Source organism: Azolla caroliniana, unplaced genomic scaffold (assembly GCF_043228905.1).
Source record: "Azolla caroliniana isolate FFs.n. ecotype wild unplaced genomic scaffold, voAzoCaro1.0.p SCAF_1, whole genome shotgun sequence".
Classification (NCBI taxonomy): Eukaryota; Viridiplantae; Streptophyta; class Polypodiopsida; order Salviniales; family Salviniaceae; genus Azolla; species Azolla caroliniana.
Genome location: NW_028230436.1, coordinates 36,034,116 through 36,061,744, shown reverse-complemented (window position 1 = coordinate 36,061,744; position 27,629 = coordinate 36,034,116). Strand labels below are relative to the sequence as shown.

General features: G+C 37.0%; 2 protein-coding genes across 3 annotated transcripts; one reads left to right on the top strand and one right to left on the bottom strand.

Annotated features, from left to right (window-relative positions):
• The first annotated feature begins 984 nt into the window (after positions 1 to 984).
• On the top strand, positions 985 to 8,072 carry LOC147870213 (uncharacterized). Of its 2 annotated transcripts, none has more exons than XM_087337980.1 (8): positions 985 to 1,536; positions 2,546 to 2,642; positions 2,748 to 2,823; positions 3,826 to 3,909; positions 3,993 to 4,147; positions 4,458 to 4,704; positions 6,454 to 6,517; positions 7,096 to 8,072. In XM_087337980.1, the coding sequence occupies exons 1-8, from the start codon at positions 1,026 to 1,028 to the stop codon at positions 7,761 to 7,763; spliced, it is 1,902 nt and encodes a 633-aa protein (XP_087194106.1). In that variant the 5' UTR covers positions 985 to 1,025; the 3' UTR covers positions 7,764 to 8,072. The 2 variants fall into 2 exon arrangements, with proteins under 2 accessions (XP_087194106.1, XP_087194099.1); XM_087337973.1 differs by having other exon boundaries at positions 2,748 to 2,829.
• Positions 8,073 to 11,266: 3,194 nt separating this feature from the next.
• Positions 11,267 to 13,547, bottom strand: LOC147870212 (pentatricopeptide repeat-containing protein At5g16860-like). The gene is made up of 2 exons (XM_087330274.1): positions 13,261 to 13,547; positions 11,267 to 13,163 (listed from the first exon to the last, which is right to left on the bottom strand). The coding sequence occupies exons 1-2, from the start codon at positions 13,545 to 13,547 to the stop codon at positions 11,267 to 11,269; spliced, it is 2,184 nt and encodes a 727-aa protein (XP_087186400.1).
• Between the last annotated feature and the right edge of the window lie 14,082 nt (positions 13,548 to 27,629).

Sequence of the window (27,629 nt, the reverse complement as noted above, 5' to 3'; positions counted from 1 at the left end):
CCAATAAGAAGAGACGCCCATCTAGGCATTCCTCTTTTCCAATATAGGTAACGATCTTTATATGGTGGATCATAATGATAACCTTTTGGTATATGGTGGATCATAATGATAGCCTTTTTACCACTCCTGTAAATTTATTGTTTTGTACATTATCACTTGAACATCTATGAAGTTGTTCTCTTTGTAATTCAATTAGAGCCCATCATATAGGTTATTATATATGGATATAGGCAAAGGATTACTCCTCTTATGCCATCATGTCTTGGACGTAGTGACATGATAAGACACTCTACTATATAAAAGATAATCATACCTTCCTCTATGGTGTTTTAGAATATGAAAACCTCCTAAAACAAGGGAGAAATATACCCATGAAGTTTGTGACCACGTCCAAAGGAGGCGCAATCTAAAGCAAATGAACCTTATTGTCATCCCATATTATGTCCAAATGCTAAAATAAATTTTGATTTGCACAATCACTAAGAACGTTCACATACTTTAACAATCTTATTGCCACGACAAACAACCAAGATCAAGGGGTGCTCATGCAGAACATGTCTATGTTTCAACCAACCATTATACAAGAATTCCACATAAGTAAGCTAACATGCTCAACCACTGATGCAACATAAAAAAATGTGAAATTTCTAGTAAATGAAAATTTAGCTCTCTCTTTGGTAGTCAAGTATTCTCAGAGAGAAGACAATTTACACGATGAGACATTGCGCAATAAAGCATGAATATGAAAGCATTGACATTATATATCCCCCAAAACGAACACTTATAGATTTACATACACGATCCGTAAAGATATCATAAAATTCAAATATGTACATACATGCATATAAGTTATAAACATATGATAGCGACATGGGAAAATCTTATCACAACGATGCCAGAGTCTCGAGAAACGTTTAGGAGTCAGTCTCATCACATCCTCCACACTTCAAAAACATTCATTATTATTCACAAACTTAAGGAGGAAAACCGTATCCTGTACTTAGTACCAGGTCTCGACTCTCGACATGTACGAAGAAACGCAACAGGTTCTCCTTTCCCTGCCGGCAGACGATGACTGTTCTCCTCCAGTTGCCTTGGAAGCCATGGCTACTCCTCCTTGTCGAGTAAACTCTAACTCTAACCTGGAATCTGATACAATCGCAACTGAAATCGATTCATGTCGTGAAACCCATGACCAAGATGCACATGCCAATGCGCATGATATCCTAGATTCAAATGTAAACTCCAAATACACAGTTAAAGGCAGCGATGAAGACAGAGTTCTCAAAAGTTGCCAAACCATTCATGTTAAGCATTGTGCTGATAGTATCTCTCATGAGACTATGCTCGATGCTCCTGAAGCTACAAATCTAACAGATGGTAATTGCTGTATCAGTGGCTCAATCAGAACTCTCCATGGTCCCATCAATAAATCAAATGAAGATGCTATTGATACCAAAGCACAATCAGATGGACATGATAACTTTGACAATGGAAAGCTCGGGATAAATGAAGATGACACTGATGATGCACATGGTATGTCCTCTCATCTTCCGTTCTTTGTGTAGGCATGAATCTAATACAAAGTTGATAGTGTTTGATACATATACTTGTGGCTAGCAATCGACAACGGTTTGGTTCGGTTTGAAAGTGTCAAACTCAAACCATTTAAAACCGAACTATTTCAAAACGTTGAAACTTAAACCGAACCATTACAAAAAATCCAAACCATTAAACTGTTAAAACCGTGGTTTGTGGTTCGGTTTTGGTTTTCAAGTTAGGTCAAAATTCAAAAATTCAAATTTCAATTATTAATATTTCTGTTTGTAAATATTTCACATTTAAAATTTTAAAGTATTAAAGATTTTTCCTAGTTGTCCAAAAAAGTATTTAAGAAAATAATCAAGTGGCAACCCTAACTCGTCAAACCGTTAATACTGAACTGTTTAAACTGTTTAGCTGCGGTTTCACGGTTCATTTTGGTTCAAAGCGAACCGTTGCCGATTGCTATGGGTGGCGAGAATCATTTCTAGCTATTGGTCTAGCATACTATTGGCGAGACCCTTGTAACAATCTGTTAAGTTCAGCTAAGATGACATTCCTCTAATAGATGGTAATCTTCCGTGCATATCCCTGTGTCTGATACAAAATAGATAGCTATTATGGTAAGCGCCAATACAATGGATGAGAGCCTTTTACTTCACTCTTATGTTCTATCCAGATGATATTGATACTATAGACGACATCCTCAAATCTGATATAAAATTGATAGAGATCACGATGAAAGTAGTTTCTAGCTCTTTGTCTAGTACACCAATGACTAAAGCAGGTCCATTAGCTCTTATCTTCTGGTAAGATGCCTTTGTTACTATAGATGGTAAAATTCATTGCATGTCCCGGAATTTGAAACACAAATTGACAGCTATTGTCCAATGTATAATTGTGAGGTGAATCTTTGTTTATCTACCTCTTGGTCTAGTTTCTAGGTTAAATGATGTGACAGTTTTCATCCTCTCTTATGTTCGTCTGGTATTCTGGTACTCAGGTGAGAAAATATCAGGGAGGCTAGGTTTGAAGATCTCACCTTCATCTTTCTTCAGCAACACACCATCCGTACAAGTCATTTATAATTGTCTCACGAGGTTTGTATACTACTGTGCAAAAGTCACGATGAGAGTTCTCAAATTCGTTTCCCAGGATTGACATATAACCCCACTTTTACCATCTAGTTGCTTATTGTGTTGCAGTGAGAGCAAAGAGAAACTGAAAGACCTCCTAAAGCAATGGGCTGAATGGCACAGTACATTTGTTGGATTTGGAGAGGTGTGTGTAAGTGATCACACCTTACATGCATAAATTATCTCTTTTTTAGAACTTTTGAGCCCTAAATCTAATGAAAGAATCTCTGAATTTGTAGAATACATGCACATATCCACACCTCAAGATTTTGCAAGATTTTGTTTATTTATGTACATGCTATGTGATTGTTTGAAATCTCAGCATCTTTATTTTAGGGTTACATATTTGTTTAGAATATAGACAATAAGACAGTATATTAAAATATTTATACTTATTTGGTACTACTAAATTTTGTCATAGTTAGCTCAAAGTTAGTGGTATGATTATTCTACTTATCTAATAGAAGGTGTGAAGCCATCTTTACCCTCTCTATATGAATTATATACAGTTATGGAAAGAAATACAACTTTATTTTTCTTTGATTTTGCCCTCATACCTTAAGATATCTTCGAAGCTTGGTTCTTTATAAATACAACTTTATCTTTCTTTGATATGTCCATATCTTAAGATATCCTAGAAGTGTGGTTTTCAATAAACTTCTACTTATGCGTGGCATTAACAATATAAGCAGAAAGTGTAACTTTGTGTCAATGCTAATATCATGGAGTCAATTGTGTAATACATTATTATGCTGAAAACTAGAAGGAAAACTTGTAAGATTGTCTTAATATCTTATTTATTTGTGCTCATTCGGTTTATTTTTGATACCCTACCTGTCTCTTATTGCAAAAAGTACATTTTCTTCCTTCTCTCCTAGAAATTTAAGAACTCCAATGCATTTTGTATCTGCACAGCTCAAGGATATTAGAAAATTTATCACAATTTATAAATCTGCACTTACTTTTCGGGTTTATCTAGCATTCCTTTGATCTGGAGACTTGTATTTAAAGCTCAAGTATGTGGAAGTATCTGTTTTTTCCTATAGTGAAGATATTTTCCAGTTACTTGGTTGGCTGAATAGTAACTTATGCTTCAGCTGGCCTTCGGTTTGACTCTAGTAGTTTCGTTTGTATATTCTTTTTCCAGGAAGTAGATAAGCATTCCCTGGAAACTGGAGATGAAATATATTTTCCAGCACTGCAAGTTGGTGGGCAAAAAAGAACAGCAGTGGTATGTTTGATGCCTGGGAATGGAAGCTGTGATTGTGTGTTGTTATTGCGTAACATTAAAACATTTGTATTTGGATTTTGCAGCCCTTTTGGATGGATAAACCATCAAAACATGCTCGATTAGATGATGCAGTTGATGTAATGACTATAATCCAAGATAGGGAGAGAGATGTACCATTGTATGATCGGGCAGGGATCGGAGCATTGATATTGGAAGAGACAGAGTCATATATTGAAGGGTATAGTATAGTCTCAATGTTCAAAAACATGATTTATTTTATGATAACAATGTTTAGATCCAGCTCAAAACAATTCGTGTATATTCCAGCTTATTTGATGCTTGACCGTTGCTCAATGATTTATAATATATTTTGATATTCATACAATTTCTATCATCTTACCATACTTATGATTTACTGAATTTCATTATCTGTGCGTCTGTAGTTGTATGTGACCTAATTAATATATATCTTTTGCATCAAGTTCAAAAAACATTGAAAATATGGTAACAAGAATCCTCATTATATTAGTGGGCGATATTTGATTCAGGAGTTTGGCACACGGGAATGAAGGATCTAGGTGTTTTAACTGTGGATCTTATAGTCACTCACTCAAAGATTGTCCAAGGCCTCGAGATAATACTGCTGTAAATAACGCCAGGAAACAGCTGGCAGAGAAAAGAGGCCCAGGATCTCGAGCTGCATCTAGATATTATCAGCATTCTACAGGTGGAAAATTTGATGATTTAAAGCCTGGCGTTCTTGGAAGTGAAGTAAGGCAACTACTTGGCATTGGGGTATTAGTTTTCCACGAAATACTTTCTACATTGTTTTTGCAGACATTTCTAAGCTAAACTTGATTTTAGTATCTTGTGTATGTTGCTTGACTAAATTAGGTTTTCCACTCTTAATAGTATTATGAACTACTTCACTATGAATCTAGAAAGGTGTCAATTTGGCTCTAATGCTGAAGTCCATGTGTCCTGCTGTTTCTTCTTGCAGTTTCCTGAAGTTTGAGTTGCAGCTTGCCCTGAATTAATCTCTTTTAAAGAACTACATAACGTCAAAATTTCCTGTAATTAGTGTGCCATCTCTAACAATGATGTTTGAAAATGAAGGGAATCTGCAATGCTTGAATGCTGATTTTGAAATTTTTACTAGTTCAAATGTTTTTTGCTGGGTTGACATGACTGCAATATTTTTAGCCAAACCACGCACATTCTCTCTTGAGATCTTGTTGTTCAAATTTAGAGGAGATTTTCTTTGCCAAACCTGAACTCTGCCATTATTTTGCTAATTCACATAAATCCATCTTTCCTTAGATAGGTTCAGGGTTAAGTTAATTAGGTTTCTCTCCCATGACTGAGTAATTTCATGAAATGCGGAGGATGACTTTAGCAAGAACGAAAGGGATGTGTGCATTGCCATCAAAATAGATGGAATTGCAACAAGTTATGCCACAGATGTTACTCACGGATAATGATGATTCAGTTTTCAGTCATTAGGTACAGGTGAGTGTAGTGAAAAGGTAGCTACCTATTTGGAACATCAATAATGGCGTTGACATTCTCAAGAATTCTGAATGCTTCTACAATGAAAACATCAATAATTAGAATTTGGCCAATGTTTCATGTTAAACATGAATTTGCATAATTCGTTAGGAGCTGTTCCTGTAAAGTTTGAGCAATGCAGCTTCTGTTATGATATCCCTACATAGGATGAATAACTTCAATTTATTGCATGATGCATAATGTTATAGTAAGATTGAACTTACCTTGAGCATGTGGCAACCACAATCTTCCCATTGAGTAGATAAAAACTGAGAGAAACGAATGGTAGTATGGACAAAAAAGTACAAGTACTTCAAAGAGTTTCGCAACGTGTTGCGAAAATGTTGCAACTTGTGACTCTGTTCTTACAACCGGGGTAAAAAAATGCCTTGCATTGTAGTTCTTTAGAGATGGTCTAGTGGCTCAACTTGCTAGCTTGAATACTGAGGCAGCTCACCTGACAGCTAGTAACCTCTCCTTAAATGGGCAGGTTGAAGCACTACAAACTATTGAACAATAACTTCAATAGCCAAAGGAATAATTGGTTAGAATTATTGAGCAATTATGCTGTTGATCCTAAATATATAGCAAGGAAAGAGAATAAGGGTGCAGTTGCTTTGATAGGGGACTATGCGTAAATTGTTATTGGTCGGTAATTTTAATTTCTTTACTATGTTATGGAAGAAGTTAGAATAATCCTGTGTATTGAAATGTATTTCTTATTGGCATGACGATCCTGGTGAAACTATTTGAAGGTAAATGTCATTTGTATAAAGGAAAGTTGTCTTATCATTTTAACCACCATTTATTTGGCTAAGGATTTATTGAATAGAAGCTTCAATAGGTGACCTCCTTGGGAGATATTATACGTTTTCTGATTTTTTATGAAGATTGTGGTTCCTGTTAGAGTTTTTTGAGGAGTGCCATTTTCCTGTAAATTTTTAAATATCATATATTGGCAATACTATTGCTTATTGTATGCATTGTAAATTGCAGGAGCTAGATCCACCCCCATGGCTAAATCGAATGCGAGAATTAGGCTATCCTCCTGGGTACCTTGGTATGTTGCCCATTTTTTACTTCCCTTCTCTAAATTGCTGATTATGTATGTGGCGTAGAGCATTCTTTTGACTGGTCATTCGATCATTGGGAGTCACTCTAAAGTTAGATACGTATTGCATGAAGTGAGAGGTACGGTTTATGAAATTGTTACTGCATCACTGTACTTCAAATACATACTCTTAAGATGTCACGAAATCTAAGATTACTTACTTGCTAAGGTTAGTTTCTCATTCTTAAGCAATAATTAATCAACAGTAATTGGTGCAGTAATGGTAATAGACTAATAGATGGTAAATCTCTATTGCTCCTTTAGTTGAGCTGTTGGACATCTCCACACCCTCCAGTTGTACTTGCCAGGTTGTGGTTCCTGGATTTGACTTTATATCTTCATTATAATGCTTTAGAGTCAAATTATTCTGTGAAATAGGGATGATTTGAGTGGGGATATAGCTAACAAAATACGCCTCAGAATTTTGAAATGGTTTCCTGAAATACTATATTGCAAATTTTTATACTTCAGTAATTCCCTAGAGTTTCAATAGATGTTGTAACTCATTGGTTCCTCTGTACTTGCAGAAGATCAGGAAGATGAACCATCTGGTATCACAATATTTGGCCTTGATGAGGATGACATGGAAGGCAAACTAGGCAAGGATGGAGAGTATGTACTTGGGGAGCATAAGAAAAAATTGCCTACGAAGGACATGATTGTTGACTTTCCTGGAGTGAATACTCCCATACCTTGTGATGCAGATAAACTCAGTTGGGGTTTCCCAGTAGGTTCAAGTGGTCATCATCAGAGATCTGGACATATGTTTAGTTTTTCTGCAGCAAGTTACAGTGCTGATGCATTTTATCAAAGGAATGATGATCCAGATGCTCCTCCGGGAACCTTGCCGCAGGAATTATACCATAGGAGTTCAGGTAGGGAGAGTATGAGTCCACATCAATCAAATACAAGGAGCCCTTATTTGGGCGGATCATCATTGGACTCTTCAAGAAGTCCATATGATGAGTTGCATAGCTTACCTCGTTTAGGAGCCTCTTTTTCGGTCTCTAGACAGAATCTCATGAATAATGTTAGGCCATTCCAATCCCCATCCCATTTGAGCCAAAGACCATATTATGGTCAAGATTATAGAAATGATGGTTTTGACCCTAGACAGAGGGCCTGGGCACTTGCTCAAGAAGCATTGCAATCCATGCATCATAGTGGCATGCAGTCTCTGTCTAAACGACATTAGATATTGGATCTTTTGCTTGTAGATTTGTGTGCTACACAAAAACAAGCTATAAAGTCGAGAGGGGTCCAGCAAAAGACGATTGATTTATAGTGAATGTTTTGGCATAACATTGCCTTAGATTGGCACCCATAGTCTTATTGCTGTGCATCAATCAGAAGAATGATCTCTTTGGATTAGTACTTTATTCTCCCTACCCTGCCCTCTTGCAATATACCTTTTGATCTGCCATTTTAATAACATATCTACACATGACATGAATTATAAATCAGTATTAAGATCCATACACGATAAGCCCTGCATGGTAATACATTTCTGTGTGAGCTGTATCTAGATAGCATTTTTCTAGGGAATGCATATACCGTATATGAAAGGTCGCGACCAGTTTGATTTGTATAAAGGTTCTCTATCATGCTTGGTCAGTTTGGTTTGTATAAAAGGCTTTTACTGTGGTATTAATAACTGTTTGTAGATCTGTCCATCAGGCTATGCAAAATTGCAGCAACATCCACGCGGGTTGGTGTATCCAAATATATCTTTATGTAGGGGCATCTAGCACAGCTAGTATGCTTCATGGCACTCTCTTGGAATAGAGACTTAAAATTTTCTTTCTTTCTTTTCTAGCGTAGCTAATGTTGTGTATCACATACACAACCAGCCTAAGGCGACACAGCAACCATAGACATTGATGGTGCATATCACATACAAATCGATGTAAGTGAACTTCCTCTCTTCCCATTTGTCCAATTGGCCCCTAGTGTAGAACTTTACTAACATATTTTGACCATTAGCTTGGGCTTGATCCTTCCCGAGCCATTACTTTAAGATAGTTTTTCTTGTTACTCATTGACTAGATGCCATTTCATTTCCCTCTTTTCGTAGGGAAGATGCTCCAAACCTTTCTTAGATGAGCACTGATCTTGTCTCCGCTTGAGAGGAAGAGACAGCCAATCTTTTTGCAAGTGAGAGCTCATTTTTTCCTCCCATGCAGAGGGAGACATGGTAGATGTAAACTACAAGACATTAGTTTTAAGACATAGCACTATGGGTCTATGTAAAGAGAGGAAACCCTATCTATATACAGATAGATACTTAAGTCGAAAGACAGATAGGAAAATCAAGAGGGATAATGTCTACATGGAAACATGTGCATATGTACGAGGAGTTGATATTGCATGTACTCCATATTCTACCTCCATCAATGAACTTGAGAAAAGAGAAGTTAACAAGAGAGGGTGTCCCATACAAGAATATTATAAGCTGCAAGGGTAGCAAGCATCATCCTGATTTGTTGATACAAACAACTTTGGTATGAAGCATTGTATGAATAATGAGTTATAAGTTATAACCCAAAAACTACATCCCCCCTCTAATTTCTAAGCTGTCTGACCTATCTAAGATATCTCCCATATAGTATTTGCTGTATTGCTGAAATATAAAATTAGTCTCCAATAGTAGGTCTCTTTTAGTGAAGGTTAGTACATTTCTATTTATACCATCATTTCAAAAGATAGTTAGGTGTTAGGTTGTGAAGTAAAAACAAGAGATGTGTTTGCCATCATAGAGCTACAATAGGCAAAACTTCCATGAGTACTTGATACATGTTGGCACTGTGATATATGTATGACATGGTTGTAACAAAAAAAGGCGCTCAATAATAATAAAATTGATTGGAAATATCATTGCTATAGGTACTCCAACAAACATGTATGTATTATTTAGGTGACACCTTTGGTCAGTGTGTAATGATATATTTTGCATGTAATATATTTTCCCTTTCACCCTTCACTGTACCAATGATTACAATACAATGCAACAATTCAGTGCAATGTCTTGTTGGAAATTTCAAGTTGGTGCATTCTGTCAAACCATTATTTTTTGATCCTATAAATTGCCAGTTGTATCTATTGGTTTTCTGTTTAAACGCATACGTATTCTTGGGAACCAAGGATCAGAAAAGACATGTTCTCTTTCATAAAGACCAAGGGAGGTGGATTTCAATTAAGAGCAAAGAAAATCTAAATTTGTTTCGAGAGTCAATTAAGATTATTTAACAAGGATTGAAGCTACCTATAAGAGGTCTTGATTTGCTTAAAACTCAATATAAAACTAGAGGTAATTGGTTCTCCTTGAAATGCATTGAAGTGCAATAATTTAGGCCATGAAGGGATAAATCATCATTCTAGTGCCTATTGTGAGAGTGCTACTATCTTGTGTGAAAAGTATGAATCCTAGATGTGACTTAGAAATTGAGAAAAGTGGTCAACAATGACAAAGTGGGGATAAGCTTCATTGTTTGACAATCAAGATCATTGGCTATATCCTGCCCTTAAGTCGATGCATGTGATTCAGCATAGTATGTTGGTAGAAACCTAGACTTTATAAAGCAAAATTGGAGGAAAATGGAAATGATTAATACGACTTATCAGCTATAGGAAAGTTGGATGGTTTGTGTGGCTTCAAGGCCCCTAAATAATCGGTGTGAAGTGAACTGGTTTTATTTAATTTTGTAAAGCTTGAACATACTTTTAGGAATTTTGAGGGTCAGAAAAGACACTTGTTTTCATAAAGACAATGGATATGTGCTCAATTTCAACTGAGAGCAATGCACGTTTGAGTATGTTTGAGAGTCCATCAAGATTATTTAACAAGGATTGAAACTACCTTCAGAAGATTGAGGTTTAGTTCAAGCCTAGTATGACACCAAAACTAGAGCTAGCGTGTGCTTTAAGGTGCTATATGTTAGATTGTCAATTGGTAAAGAATTATTTCAATGTACATTGTGAGAGTGTTATCACGTTGAAGAACTAGTAATACCAGATGTGACCTAGAAATGAAGGGAAAGGGTCAACTATGAAATCGGGGGCATAATCTTCATTATCGAGAGGGGAAAAATAAAGATTAGTACATAATGTCCCGAAATGGTTGTTCAATGGTAAAGGACACCTCAAAAGAGCACGTAAACCTCATCCATCACATCCACCAAGTATTGTGTTAAACATGAGCAAAACTCGATATGTCAAAATTGTGGAATATTGAAGTGAGAATGTCAACTCTAATCATGCAAACATTTGTGCAAATCCATAGTAAATGTTTACCTTGTTACACAAGTATCCCCTCTTTAGAATTTTATTTGCACAATCCACATCACCCCTTCTTTTGTATTTGGATATACCCTTTGGAGGTTGGTGGTGCTCTCCACAAAGGGGAATTGACAAGGATAAACACCTGACGTGTGTCAGCTTATGTTAGTTGGAAAGCTATTATGCTCTAAGTTCTTGTTTCAAACATTAGAGAAAAGGAAAGTACAACACTAGAGCTTGAGCACTCGTATTGAATTTTCCAATTAAGCAAGAAGAATTGCATTCCTGAAGAAGCCTCATATTTGAGTGTAGCAAGTAATCTCTTTAAAAAATGAATTATGAACATTGAAGTGGAAGGGTTGTTGAGCCAAATGTCAAAGTGGAAGCTTGAGGCAGCTCCACAGAATCTGCACATTAATTCTGTTAGGAAGAACAATAATAGTCATGACAGATGCATCTTCCATCTGAAAAGATATGAACTTGCAATGCGTCTTTAACATGAATCCTTCGTTTTTCTGTCTTCGATATGAGTGCCATGACATTATGACAATCATGACAAATACGTGTATGCTTGGTTATAATATTTATAGGTGTACCATGGGGTGTATTAATTAAGGCACATGCAATAGCTGGTCTCTCGTTATGGCCACACATCATATCTTTTTTATCATCTAAACTTGGAGAATGACCATCATGTGATATGCTTTGTTGAATATTTCCTAGCTTTGAATAAACATCAACAATTTGGGGATGTGTTTTATCACCCGCCACAAATGAATACGCATTCCCACTGTCATCAATCCACCAGCAACATCCCCCTAGATTCCCTGTTTGTGTTCCCCTTCTCTGAGACTCGACTCTAATTGCGTCCACATGCATGCCAGCAATAGTGTATATGTTTCTCATGCATGCATATGCCGCCCCACACTTTGAGTCCAACATTATTAATTTCTCAAAGGCCCATCTCCCAAGCTCCACATTACCCCATTTTCGACATGCACCCAAAACTGCAGCAAACAGTGGAAGGTGAGTAGCTGATGGCATGTCATTGAGGAGTATTTTGACTTTATCGAAGTGTCCAGCACGACCAAAAAGATCAACCATACAAGTATAATGTTCTACAGAAGGAAACTGAGAGTGGGCATTACACATATCATTGAAGACCCATTGCCCTTCGTCGATAAGACCCGCATGACTACATGCATTCAGTACAATCAGGAAAGTGATTGGATCTGGCACAATACTTTTCAACCTGATTTCATTCAATAACTTGAAAACAGTTTTGATCTGACCCATCTGAGCATGTCCATCCATCAGTGCATTCCAGGACACGACATCTCTCTGTGGCAGCAATTCAAATACTTCGCGTGCTTTGTCTAGAACACCACACTTTGCATACATGTGCAACAGTGTAGTGCCAAGGGCCATATCTTTTCCCAAAAGGTTTTGTTCCTTCACCTCTGCATGTATATCTTGTCCTACCTTCAGAGATCCTGTACTTCCACATGCCATTAGAACACAAACAAAAGTGACTGCATCTGGGGATATGCCCTCATCCAGCATCTCCATGAAGCATTTTACTGCGACATCACCATGGCCATGCTGGACATATCCTGTGATTAATGCACTCCATGATACAACATTTCTCTCTGGAAGCTCTTCCAAAACTTTGTGAGCTTTTTCTAGTGCACCACACTTGGCATACATGTCCACCAGTGCCGTACCAAGAATGATATCTTTTCCTAATAATCCTTGCTTCTTAACCTCACCATGTATCTCTTCTCCTATCTTGAGAGATCCTATGCTTCCACAAGCTTTCAGGATGCAAATAAAACTCACTGAATCTGGGGGAATTCCCTCATTCTGCATCGAGTAGAAGCATCTGAGAGCTTCCTCCCCACGTCCATGTTGAGCATATCCTGCGATGAGTGCACTCCACGATGCCACGTTCCGTCTAGGAAACTGTTCCAGAATTTCATGGGCTTTTCCAATCAAACCAAGCTTGCAATACATGTTCACCAATGTATTGCCTAACATGACATCTTGTTGCAATAAGCCTTTCTCCTCAATCAGAGCGTGAATCTTTGTTCCAATTTCAAGGGAACCAAGGCTTCCACAAGCTTTGAGAATGCATGTTAATGTGATAGAATCAGGGGAGACACCCTCATCTTGCATCTGCAAGAAGCACTTCATGGCTAGCTCGGGTTGACCATTCTGGACATGGCCAGATATCAACGAATTCCAAGACACTACAGTTCGCTTGGGAATCTGTTCAAATATTTCCACAGCTTCTTTCATAGCTCCACACTTGGCAAGCATACTGAGCACAGAAACAGTGATGTAAAGGTCTTGTGGAATCAAGTGTTTGGATTGAGAATGCAATAATCTGGCCTTGTTCAGGTTCTTGAGCTTTCCACATGATTTTATCATGTGCATCAGAGTATTGCGATGTTGAGACGATGATCTGGATAGGTCGAAGACCCTGCCCTCCATGTTGTGGATCCACGGCGGCGACGTTATTCTCTGTTCGGGCAGATTGCCGCACAGTGATACAAGAAACATTAGAAGGAGAAAGAGAGACCTGTGGATGTGAGAGGATCTCTTTCTGTAGCTTGTTAAGAGAAGATGAAGAGAAAATGGTGTGGGTACGTACCTCCATGATGTGGGCAGGAGGGTGTTCAATGAAGAGGTCTTCACCCGCCATTCTGTCTGATACACAGAGGCAGCGAAGGAGGAAAACCTCATACACAGGCTTCTCTATCGTAGATGTATTTACCGTATTTATACGCGTATATATGCATACATGTACATACCATATTATAAATACATACATATACATATACTGTTATATGTACATACATATATGATACATATATATACATAGGATACTATACATGTTCACAAAATAGTTGTTCTTCTCTCCAAATGTTTACGTTGTCGCACCCTCGGTTACAACCTCACTTCCCCGACCACCACCTACCGCGGGTGCCCCAAGACGATTATCATCTATTTGCACACACAAAAACTCGTCGCTTTTTTTAAAACCACGTGCGACATCTACGAATCGAATCTGTCTCTTGGAAGACCCTTAACGTTCTCATCGTCATCTCTACACTACTTTCCGCACGCGTACCGCCAGCTCGACTCATTGTGCCCCCCCTCATGTGAGTTGGGAGCATTTTTCGATTTGTCAATGACAAGCAACCTAATCTTTGTGCTTCTATTTCTTCTTCTTTTATTATAAAATGTACATTTGATTTAGAATCGGGTCCTCAACACCAACCAAATCTTGTTATTGGAGACAATATCTTTAATAGCTTACCACACTAGGGTAAATTAATGACATAATCCTAGTCAACCTCGATACAACTAGAAATTAGGCACTTGTGTGCATATATGTATACAATTCCCACACTTACACTCATAACTATTTCTTCTTCTTCTTAATGTACACAATAGATAATTCCTTTATAATGAAAATCACACTACATCGAAGTATTTTGAATTACTAGTTTGTCGGCTAGTCAATGTGTTCTTCATATGGAAAAATGAACAACAACTTGCAACAATAAGACTCTTCAACGGTACCAGTCACTTGCCCACATAGTAGCCATATATTTGTTGCTCCTCCAACCACACACATATGGGCACAAGGAGTTGATCCTCTTTTACAAAAGTACGCCCACTTTATGTTGTATAATATTTTTGTAGATGACGTACGTTATGGATTTTTAATTCGTCCGCTTTTGAATCAGTGGATGATTATGGAACCAAACCACATTCTTTCCTAGTAGATAGAGATCTACAGATCCCAATAATGGTGGATTTTAAAGTTTACCCTTCATCACCTTCAAGAGCCATTGTGGATTAGGCCTTGATTACTTTTTATTATTGAAAAGCATTGGCTTTCCCAAAAAGCATGTTACCCACCTAGTTAGTCTTCTCTAGGCTTCATACTTCTATATCATCTTAGATGCAACTTGTGCATGAGAATAAATTTATGATAAATACTTCCTCAAATTGAAATGGAAATATTAGTTCACATAAGAGAAGATAAAGAGATGTGAGAGGAAGGAACTATTTCATGCATCAAATGAGAGGGTGTGGGGATGTGGGGATGACACAAGATTAGAGGATGAGGTTTGGAGGATCTAAGGATAAAGATTAGTGAAGGGGCGAGGATGGGGTAGTATGGTTAATTCAGTGATGAGAAACTAGAGAAGAAACCTAGGTGGAACCCATGGGCAAATGGCATAGAGACCAGACATATTGTTCTTTACAAATTGAGAATATGAAGTTGGAAGAACTAGTAATCATGGATCAATATGTTGTGGTGAATATGTACCGAAGCCCCATAGACACCACCCATCAGACCTTGGGAATTGCTTTTGCTTGGCTAAAACCCCACCATCCATGTGTTAAAGGGAAGATGAAGCCCAAACAACTGTGTGTTAGCATTGACATTGTAGTTTTAGCTTAGTGGTATCAAAGAATTATGAAAAATGATAATTGGCATCCATTTTGTCAAATTCAAGTTTGATTTTTTACCATGTTTCACAAGAGTTCCTAGTTCACGACACAAAGGGAGACAAGAGAGAGTTGAGACATACAAGACAACAAAGAGTAAGAAGATATTATTAAGTAGTTGTAACATCCTCTCCTCCTTGGACTTGAGTGTGTGTGGGAGATGGAACACTTGAACCACATCATGGGCATGGTCTTTGGTCACTTCAAACATTTGAAAAGATTTCAATGTCCCTTAACTCGGTGTCCTAAACTCTATGAATCTATAAGCTCTTTGACTTCCCATTGTCACCATGAGTTCTATTAGGGAAGCTTATTTAGGTTGGTGTTGTGAAGCGTGCGCCTCCACATTTGTCCCATGTCATGATACATTGGCGTTGCAAAAAGGCCTCGTTTACTGAGGAATCTAGTGATACATCGTGAAGCAAGTGTCTTGCATCCCATCTACCAAACCATTTTTCTATATCTTGCATCCAACCAGAACACAAAAATTTGATTTTATGCATCTTTTGGATCTTTTTACTTGCTTCCCGTGCAATTTTAGGAAGTCGATGTGAGGGACTTTTTTTAACCTTAAGCATGTATTCAACAACCCTTTCCATGGCCATGATCTCAAAGGGATGTGATCCTATCTCAAGGAGGAGGAGGGTGTAGGGCGTTTGTTACTTAACTTGTAGAAACTTTGTAAGAAAATGTTTTTGGATATTTTCAAACTCTTTCCATGTGGATTTAGGGATGCTACCGCCCCATACTTCCACCCTATAGAGAAGAACCAGTGTCACCAAAGTGTCGAAAAGATATTTCTTGAGGACCCAACACTTAATATCTCCAAGATTGCATGTGTTCTCAAATGCATAGTATGCTTGCTTAACCGCCTCTAAGCAGTGTGTAGCACATTCATTCCATGTATGATTTGAAGGAACTTCAAGGCCAAGATATTTGAAGCTTTCCACACATTCAAGTGGCTCATTGTTGTACATAATGCATGGTTTATCTCTTTTTTAACTCTTCACAAGCATAATCTTCATTTTAGAGCTATTGACACTTAATTTAGTGTGCATGCAAAAAATTTCCAATCCCTTCATAAGCTTTTGTGCATCTCCTAAAGTATTTGCAAAAAACACTACATCATCCACATATAGCAAAAGCATAATCACAACATTCCCAATGGCAACTTCTTCAACACATTCTTCCTTTACAAACTTGGTAACCATTTATTCCAATTCATCAATGCATAGACCAAATAGTGTTGGTGAGAGTGGACATCCTTGCTACAAAAATCTGAAAGTCTATCTCTCATACACACACAACATATAACCTTCTCATATATTCGGGAAATTGCAAGCATATACTAACTTGGCATCTCAAGTTCTTCCATTCACCTCCAAAAATGCTCACGAGGTACCATATCAAAAGCTTTCTTGAAGTATACAAAGCAACAATATAAACCTTTACCTCTAAGGCGACTTTCCTTTATTAATACTCGAAGGGTGACAAGGTGATCAATGGTGTTATGGTGTTTTCGAAAGCCAACTTGTCCATAGCTCCCTTACCATTTTTTTCAGCCCATACACTTATCTTTGATTCCATTATACATCCAAATAGTTTTGCCATTAATGAGCCAACCATGATGGTTCGATAGTTGTTTGCATTATTTACATCTCCACCTTTATGTAAAGGTTTGATCCAATTTGTAGTCTAATCACACAGCATACCATGTTGCAATGTATCATTAAACATGTTTCTTAAATCCATATATGTGCTTCCTTTCCCATCCATTTGAGCATTTCAGCCTTTATATACATTAATGATCGCTTGCCTTTCGAGAGACGAATTTCTTAAGTCCTATGCATATATCTTTAATTGTAAAGAGAGAGAGAGAGAGAGAGAGAGAGAGAGAGAGAGAGAGAGACTTCATGTTCCATTCATTCCCCATAAGGGGGTTAAATAGTACACAAAGGATTGGATACATAGGGCTACATGCCCCTTTAGCCATTCACACATATGACTCAGTCACACCCTTTCCTATATGTCCACACATATGTGCATGTTCTCACACTTACGCATATACTCACACTCATAATCGTATACATTTGCACATACACAACAACATTATAATCTTTCACCCTCACTCATCACAATTATACATCTCGTATGGTAACAATCCCAAAATTCTATCTTGTCAGACCAAGGTCCTTCATGGAAAACTTCAACCATAGTACCCTTTCCTATCTGTCCACACACATGTGCATGTTCCCACACTTACACATATACTCGCACTCATAATCATATACATTTGCACATACACAACAACAACATTATAATCTTTCACCCTCACTCATCACACTTATGAATCTCTGTACATTTCGTATGGTAACAATCCCCAGAATGTGTCTTGTCAGACTGAGGCCCTTCATGGCAAACTTCAACCGCGGTTGGCAAACAAGTTTGGTTAGATCTTTGGCATGTCGTCCACGTAAATGATGAGGAAGATGAGTGACCCATCTTCAGTTGTTTTCGTGAAGAGATAGTCATCCTCATCTCTCTTGAAGAAGCCGACCAATTGGATGAAGTTGTCAAACTTCGTATACCACTGTCATGGTGTTTGCTTCATGCCGTATAGACTCTTCCTGAGTCGGTAGACTAGATGTTCCTAGCTGGATACCACAAATCCTTTTGGTTGCTTAATATCAATTTCTTCCTCTAGTTCACGATAAAGGAAAGTTGTTTTAATGTCTAACTAGATCAGCTCCAAATCCTCGGTTGCCACAACACCAAGCATAAAGCGAAGGGTTGTCATTTTCACCCTTGGTGAAAAGATTTCGTCGAAGTCGACACCATATTCCTGTCAGAACCCTTTCGCTACTAATCTGGCCTTGACTTTTAGGGTGGTTGAATCATACGTCTCTTTAAGTCTATAAACCCACTTGCACAGAAGAGCATGTTGATTTTTCAGAAGTTTAACCAAGTCCCAAGTCTTATTTTGCTGAATGGAGTTCATTTCTAACTCCATTGCCAGATGCCATGTGGTCAAATCGGCTGAGGCCGATGCTTCTTCGTATGACATCAGCTCGTTGGCATCTGTGAAGATGATATTAGGAGAGTACCTCTCCGGAGGCAAAGACAGTCTTTCAGATCTTCTTGGAATGGCTGGGCTAGTGGGTGTATGGGTCGGATGGTCCAAAGCCGAAACATTCGGTTGTGTCGAATCGGTTGGAGTCGATTTGGTGCTAGAGGATTCGGCTACCTATGAACCTGATCTCGTGTTATGAGTTGGGCCGCCATGAAGGGCCAGTACTTCGAAAAAGGTTACCCTTCGGACTTCTATAGGCCTTTTCGTCGTCTTCTGCATAGTTGACTCATTGAACACTACGTCCAAACTACGAACGATTTATCTGTGCTCAGGGTCCCAGACATTTGGTCCATAGCCAAGGAAAATGTATTTCCTAGACCTCGGTTCGAGTTTTCGGCGATATCGTCCTTCAGTATGAGGGCGTATGCCTCATATTCAAAAATCCTCAGCTTGTTGTAATTCGACTTACTGCCGGTCCATAATTCCTTAGGTATTCCAAGTCCTAGAGGCCTACTCGGGGACATCTTGAATATGTGTACTGACGTAAGTAGGGCCTCTACCCAGAAGCCATCCGACAATCCGGAGGCAGAGAGAAAATATATCGGGGGAAGGAGAAAAAGGAGTGTGCACATGTGCGCACACAAAAGGGAATTGTATATAAACTTTTTAGGTAAAGTAAAGGGTTGTTAGAGAAGTACTATAAGGATATTTTTTAGTGTGTACTTATTGTCCCCCCCAAAAAAAAGAGGGGAATGATGGGTAGGTGAGGGGAGGAGATTATGAGGAGAATCTGTGACAAGAAAACGGCTGTCATAACAGGCGGATGGGATGTTGACCCTCCTCCCTCTCCTTCAAAGTTATAAAAGAAAAAGAAGGGAAGGTGTCTGTTAGTTGTGGGGTATGTATGGTATTTATTTGGGGGGGCATTTGAAGTGAAGGAAGGGTACTCGGTTTTCTGTTTCTGTGAGCGGAGGGGAGGCCTCCCTCCGCTCACAGTAGCAAGCCCGTGTGCTCCCGACAGGAGCCTCACCCTCGTGTATCTTTAGCGTAGTAGTGTCTCTCTATCTGTCGGCCTTTGGGGCCATTCTTCTTGTGTCTACTTTCGCTTACTCATCTGATTCACGGCCATCTACTAACTACGTACATTGTGCGTGTATTGGCTTCACTGTCTCTTACGGTTTCTCTCTCTCTCTCTCTCTCTCTCTCTCTCTCTCTCTCTCTTGCTTGCTTGCGAAACCCCTGTGCGTTCATTGTCGAACAGTCGTCAGCCGGCACGAGGCTGGACTCGCGATAGCTTCAGCCTGCACACACGCCGTCGCAAGGTAAGCCCGAGAGTTTTCCGTAGTCTGTAGGTTGTGGACTATAACCGATGTCCAAAGGCCCACAAACCTAACACTCGGGGCTCTACTCCCGTCCGCATCCTCCCTGGTTCGAGACCCCGGACCCCGGTGGTCCCGCCCAAGCCGACCAAGCGCACGGATATCCGCAACATTGTATGACATGTTATGATCCTTCATTCCTTCGATTCTATTATGTTATGATCACTATCGTTTATAACTAAATGTTCTTTGATCCTCACACGATAGTGAGCTACATATTTCAATTGGGAGGATGGTGACCAATCTCATGTAGAACTTTTTATGCTTGGGACATCTAGTATATAATGATTTTTGTTCAATATAATGATTTTATTCGAGGGTTGTAGTTATCGCACAATGATTCCTGTATTAAGTCTAATCAAATATGAGGGATCTTTTTGGAATATGTAAAAGATGACAAGTACATTCTTTTTAAATGAGTATCTTGGAAAATATGCAAAAACATGGGGGTCTATTGTTTTGTTCCACTCTAGGACCTACGTTTGCTGTCAAATTGGTTGGATGCCAGCCAATGTGCCATTCCCTAATAGCATGAATGATCTTCTCTAGTGTCTAGTGCAAGAGCTACTACATATAGTTCGTCGGTACTCCATATGAACGTTGAGGATGATCTGTAATTCGACAGTATGGGTTATGAACTTTAAGTACATGAGGATTATCCTTTCTTGGAAACTCTCTTTAAGGTTACCTTCATCTTTCAAATTGTTTTAATAAGGCTCTTCTAACTAGTCAAATTGTCTATTCAAAGTATTCAACTAAGGCTCTTCTATTTATTTACTTTTTTCCAACAAATATACTATTTCAGTATTAAGAAAACGTCCTAAGGCTAGACGTGAAATATGTACATTTAGGTTATGACCCCTATGCTAAGTTCTAATTGTCAGCTTGAACAAATACTTCGGTGTAGAGTTGAACCACTCCACCCTATCAAAAATTTGCCTATAAAATATTTTGTTGTCCTATATGGCATGAGACTCTGTTGTAACTTTGTCCCTTGTGTAAGGCTCTTCTATTTAATTGCATTGTCTTTTCTTTTCATAGTGTTCAAATAAGGATCTTCTAATAAATCACATCATAGCTTATTCAAAGTGTTTGCATTCTTTGATTCATAAAATGTTAATGGATTGCAAGATATGGATGTTTGATTTTGGAAACGAATATTAAAATATGTATTATCTCTAACTAACTACTTTTACAGAGTAATGTTGATCTTCTTCCCATTAGGTGTTTTATGTTGAGGGGCCCAATTGTCGATACTATAAAGTGGTCCATTATCATGCATGACAAAAACTACATCTTGTGCTTGTCGATTAGCAAGAGAAATAAACATGAAAGCAATTGTCTAGACTCTAGAGTACATTATTTCCTCTAACTTCCATATTCTTTGTCCTTCAAATATTTATGTACAAATTATTGTAGATATTGGTATCTTTTATGCACATTGGTAGAGAGAGAGAGAGAGAGAGAGATTGGTTACTGTAAATGATAAAATGTTTCGTTTAAAATGTCACAATGACGATAGAAAAGTGTCATGGCATAGTTTATTCACGTGTTATTCAATATATTACATTACATGATCAAGAATCTCAATGTCAAGTGAAGTTCCCAATGAAGTACCAAGTTGATCATTACATAATTTGCCTTAAGATTGCAAACTTTCAAAGAATAGGGCACATATCTTGAATCTTTGGAGACATAGCAAGCACGCAAAGTTTGTCCGAGTTCAAATTTGAATAAACAAGATTTGTCAAAGCTATCCCTCATGTAGTTGATTAGATGAGATATTCATATTCCCCACAAAGTCAATATTGTAGAATATGAGTCACATCACGAAAGGTGCCAATGGTTGAAGAATCCAACGCATGCATCTTAATAGCAAAAAACAACTCATTGGACTTGTGAGCAAAACATCCTAATTGATCAATAATGAGTGATTTAGCATGAAATAATGTTTTTGTCAGCGATGTCATACATGAATAATGCAACATCATAAAGCATCTCCTACAAATCCTATGAGATCGTAGGAACATTGTTGGGGGCTTTGTAATACCATCACTCAAAGATAAATTAAACCTACTAGCACTTACGGCTTGGTAGATCATGTAATATTTAAGAACCCATGACACGTTGATAATAGATATGTTGGAAGGGAACCTAAGATGCATCAAATATACCAAGGACAAGGAGCAACGATCATATAAAAAACCGTAGGTATGCCCATGAGGGGCTTTGGACAATAAGTGACCAATTAAGTCCTAGATGCACATAAATAGATTTTATTATCGTCCAATACACATACACAAAGAGATGTGATGTGGGGATTTAAAAGTAGAGAATCCCACTCTCAAGATACTTTTGGGTGTGGTTGTTTGTGTGCATGTTTTAGTTCCACATCAAACGCATTGATTGGATTAACAATGCACCTCAAAAAAATGACTTATTCCTTTAGATATCATGAACTTTTACATAATCTTTAGCCTTTATTTCCATTAAACCAACGGTTTCTTCATATTTCAAACACAATCACAACATGTGTCAATAAGGTATCTACTTATATGCCCACATAAACATTTGTTGTTTAAGGTGACAAAAGGGCCAGTCAAGATGAGAGAACATGCCTCGTACTCAAAACAATTGTCTTTAATCATAAAGTCACAGAGAAACATAATGAGTCTTGACACATTGCAATCTAATGAATGTTGGCAAGCCCAATATGTTCTCCTTAATGACCAAAGTTGTTTCATTAAATCCATTTTATGTATTTCAACTATTTTTTCCAATTGACTATAAAACATGTAACAAAAGGATGAATTGGGATTGAGATGCATAAAGGTTGTTTTATAAGATGAGGTTGTCAAGTTACAAAAGTTATGTCCTCTTAGAGAAGCACATAAAATATTAAATCTTGTATTTGTGGCAATGTTTTAGCATCAAATGCAACTTTTATGGTCAATAGATATAGATTCTAGATTTTGGTAAGAAACCCCAATCATCTCATAGTCAAGGGACTTTTCCCATCATGTTTAATTTGTGAAAATCACCCCATTATATCTATTATCTAACATGAAAATGTTCAATGTGCTTTCATCGCCACAAGCTAAGTGACAACGATCATTAGATAAAATCACAAAGGACAAGGTACTATTTTCGATTGTACATGCAAATGCCATCTAGATAATATCTATTATTGCATATTTTTCTCTAGTCTTCGATGTTCCTTTACATCTTCCTTTCCATTCTTTAGGGTATCCGATATGTCACTTCGTTCTCAAGAATTATGCATGATGATCTGTTTCTTCCTAGTTTGTCAATACAATATATATTTTGTACAGTTTCAACATTATAATCTAAATGCACAATACAAAATACATTGTGTATCAATCCACATTCTGAGTAGCATCATCAACTGCATAGTTTGAAAATGCAAGCCAATGCCAATAAACCTTCATTCCATGATTGTGATACGTCCCATGAGTTGCTAAATATGTTTGATCTCGAAGAAAAATAAATGGTTAAGGCTCTTATTATGATAATGAAGTAACCTAGTGATTCATCCTTTACTTCCCTAGATTCAGAGTCAAAGTGGTAGAAGAATGTAAAACAAAGTCTAAATATCAATGCATTTGATTCTATAATGAAGTTAGCACTTGGGAAAGCCATTATTGATAGAGATATTTGTTTGTCCCCATAGCAATTATGTGGTAGGCAAATGTTTTGTCATTGATGCATGGATAAATCCATCCAAACAAGGGTTCACATACACATACACATACACAATAACACAATGTGTAAACACATATGGTGCCCATCGCACAAAAGTAATGTATGGAAAGGCTTGGCAGAGAGCTTTCTAATGCTTGTAAACAAACTAGAGAGAAAGAAAATGACATTGCATAATGTTTCAATGAACGTTGTTATAATTAGTGGGGCATAATATTAAATATTTATGCAATGACTCTCACATATTTTTGTTCAGGCTAATCTTTTAGGGTTTGGGCTGCAACTTCCGCACAATAAGTTAGACATTTAATTACTATATTACATGAACAATAATGTCTTAAAAGGGAGGCCACTTTTCACTTTTGGGCAATGTCTATTGTTAAAGTAGCTCATAAACTCCTAATAAAGTTACTAAGTATTGCTGAAAGAACAAGAAACTTAAAAGGCCACTTGATGTTGCCATGAAACATCAGTCGAAACCTACAAATCATCATATTGACCACGTATTGTGTGGACAAATAATATCCAGAATTCAATAAGCATGGTGCAAAGATGTATGTGGTGAGGGCTTCACTTATTTTCGGATACAATTTCTGGTTTGAGGTGGAATTATACCATACCTTCTTTTCTGTTGCATAGCTCGTAGTTATTGCTCCACTTCTTTCATATATGACATCATCTATTTGATCGAATGCTTATACTAGTCTTTGTATCACAATAGAAGTGAGATGAAATGTCTCCTTCTATTTTCTCTATGTATAGTTCTCAAGTAATATACCAAGGTGCATCTTTCTTTAAAAAAAGGGAACAAGAAACTTTCTTGGTTTTGGTAACATTTTATTGCTAAAGTAGCTACTAAGCTCCTAATAAGGTAACCAAAATCTTGTATATATATATATATATATATATATTGTGGTGTACCTTTGTGCATTTCACAATATATATAACATCATCTTGTATTAGAATATGCGTGTGTGTGTGTGTGTGTGTGTGTGATTCTAAGCGTGACACAAGGTGTATCTTCTTTTTGACCATGTGCATAAAGTGATATTTCAAAGAAATACAACGGGTACGACCAACATCATCCCTAATACAAGTGCTAACATTGAGATTTCTGTTTTTTATATAGATTGTGTGGGCATGTAACATGTAGACTATTGGAATAAATGCTCGTACACCATCTTGAAAAGGAACCTATCCTTTAATTTTGGGGCGGAACTAATGTGGGAGCCCTTGCATCCCTTGCATTATTGCTTCTTCATGAAATTTAATTCCCATCGAATCATTTTTGCACATTGTGTGGTTGGTAGAGCTCAACAAGATCCTACCCCCATTCATGTCAACTTTAAACAATAGAAAACTTTTCTTTTGTTAGATTTAAAAGCTAGCATCACCCGCCTTGTACCTCGAGGACCTCTTGTCGTTCATTCTTTAATGCGTAAATGCAATGTCTTGGTTACATAAGAACTTTTTGGGTTTAAGTGAAACAACAACATCTCTACCAAATTTGTTGTAACGTTGTTGAGAAAGTGGAATGTAATAGTGCTATGGAATCTAAAAGGGTGAATGGAGTGCTATGGATACGTTGATATAATAATTCTCCAAGAGTCAAATTTATTTTGTAGAGGTAAAAACAATAAGTGTTTTCTTCAAATAAACCATGGCAAATATAATAATTCTCCAAGAGTCAAATTTATTTTGTAGAGGTAAAAACAATAAGTGTTTTCTTCAAATAAACCATGGCAAATATAATAATTCTCCAAGAGTCAAATTTATTTTGTAGAGGTAAAAACAATATGTGTTATCTTCAAATAAACCATGGCAAATATAATAATTCTACAAGAGTCAAATTTATTTTGTAGAGGTAAAAACAATATGTGTTATCTTCAAATAAACCATGGCAGGTATAATAATTCTCCAAGAGTCAAATTTATTTTGTAGAGGTAAAAACAATATGCGTTCTCTTCAAATACATAAACCATGGCAGATATAATAATTCTCCAAGAGTCAAATTTATTTTGTAGAGGTAAAAACAATATTGGTTCTCTTCAAATAAACTATGGAGGCTTCTTGGGATTGTGGAAACTTGAATGCCCATAATGAGATCCCATACTCAAATTTGGAAGTTGGTTTTATTTAGTAACTTTCCATGATAATTTGATTCATTTAAGATTTTCAAAATTTGAACCCTAAACCACACATTTTGAAAGGCATTGTTTCCTCATTTCTAAACTCTTCTAAACTATCGTCGACTTTTTTCCCATTCTCCTGGTTTAGAATCGATGATAATATCTCCTAGTTTCTCTTCTAACTAGTAATGGGCATGGTTTTTTTGGCTCAAACCAAACCGTTAAGCCATGGTTTAACGGTTTATTGGTTCCAAAAAAATGTAATGGTTTGGATTTTCAGTTTCGGTTTCAAAACTCGGGTTTATAGGTTTTTGGTTAACTTTTGTTTTTTACCTTAATAGTTTATTAATACAATGGTTTCTTTTTATTTAATTAATTTAACTTAAATGTTTATTTAATTTAATGGTTCAATTAAAGTTTTTTTAATTGATTTAGTAGATTTAACTTAAATGCTTATTTAATTTAATGTAGTTTTATTTATTTTGATATTAAATTAGTTTGACTTAAATGGTTAAGTTAGAAAAATTTATTAAATGGTTCGGTTTGGCTTCAACTGTAAACGGTTTGGGTCAAAATGGTTTGGTTTACTTTTTCTTAAACGGTTTGGTTTGGTTTTTGTTTTATATAAGTGGTTCGGTTTCTTTGCCTTGAAACCGAACCGAACCGTGCCCATTGCTACTCCTGACCATGCCATTCGTGTTAGTGTGTTTGATTCTTTACAGTATCGTTACTAATTTCATGAATCATTATACTCTATCCATCTCTCTCTAATAAAAAATACCTTTGTTTCATGATGGATCTGAAGGGCGCATAATTAGAATTAAACTTCTTTTCTAAAAGCCCATGAGGACACAAATTTACCTCCATAAAAGTTTATATTTTCTTTTCAAAGGTCGATATTCCATGTTTGTAGGGGAGATGGAATTTCAAATCCTTACGCAAAGATGCCAACTCTCAACAACTCTTTTTTATTTATGAAATAGAAAATTTGAACGCTAAAGAAGTTACCATTGGGAATGTAGTTATCATGTTTTTGATATATGTAGATGACATAGTGATTTTTTAGAGTAGCTTAAAAGATGCCTTAAAGCTTACGAGTGTATTGGAATACTTTATCAATTCTGTCCATTCCCTTCACATATCCCTCTCAAAATCTTAACATGCATTCTATATAGCAAAATTATTGGAACATTAAGAACCACTTCCCAATTCTACACATACATAGTATATAAAAATATTTGACTTTTAGTTCCATATGTCATATTTGACCTCTTAACGACAAATCCTTTTCTCTATCTCTATCTCCAAGGATTCTAAAAACACATAGAAGCTTTTAATTAAGGCAATCATTTCTTCTCTTGGGCATACATATGCAAATGTTTCAAGAGATGGAATGGTTGTAGCACTACTTGAAGTGGAACAAGGATGCCAAGAAGTGCAATTATAGTCATATAAATCCAACATCTTGGGATATCTATGCGTAAGTCATAGGGCACATCTAAGTTCCAACCACATATTCTTGCCCCTAAAACCTAAACCCTAAACCCTAAACCCTAAACCATGACATGAGATACGAGGAGCATTTCACAATGCAATATGAAGCATTTATTGTCATTTTACTTTATCAATTATTACATGCACTAACTCGCAAAATTCCAAGTCAGACACACCAACCTCTACCTTTTAGGGGCATATGTATAACAATCGGCAACGGTTCGGTTTGAACCGAACCGTGACTTAATGACTTAACGGTTTTTTATTTTAAAAAAAAACTTAAAACAATTTTAAAAATTGTTTTTAAAGAATCTTTTCATTTTTAGACCTTATTCTCACATTTTAGGAACATCTTTAAAATTCTAAAATTTGACCTAAGTTAAAAACCGAAACTAAACCACGAAACCACGGTTTTTTACGGTTTGAAAATTGTTTAACGGTTTTGTGGTTCGGTTCAGGTTTCAAAA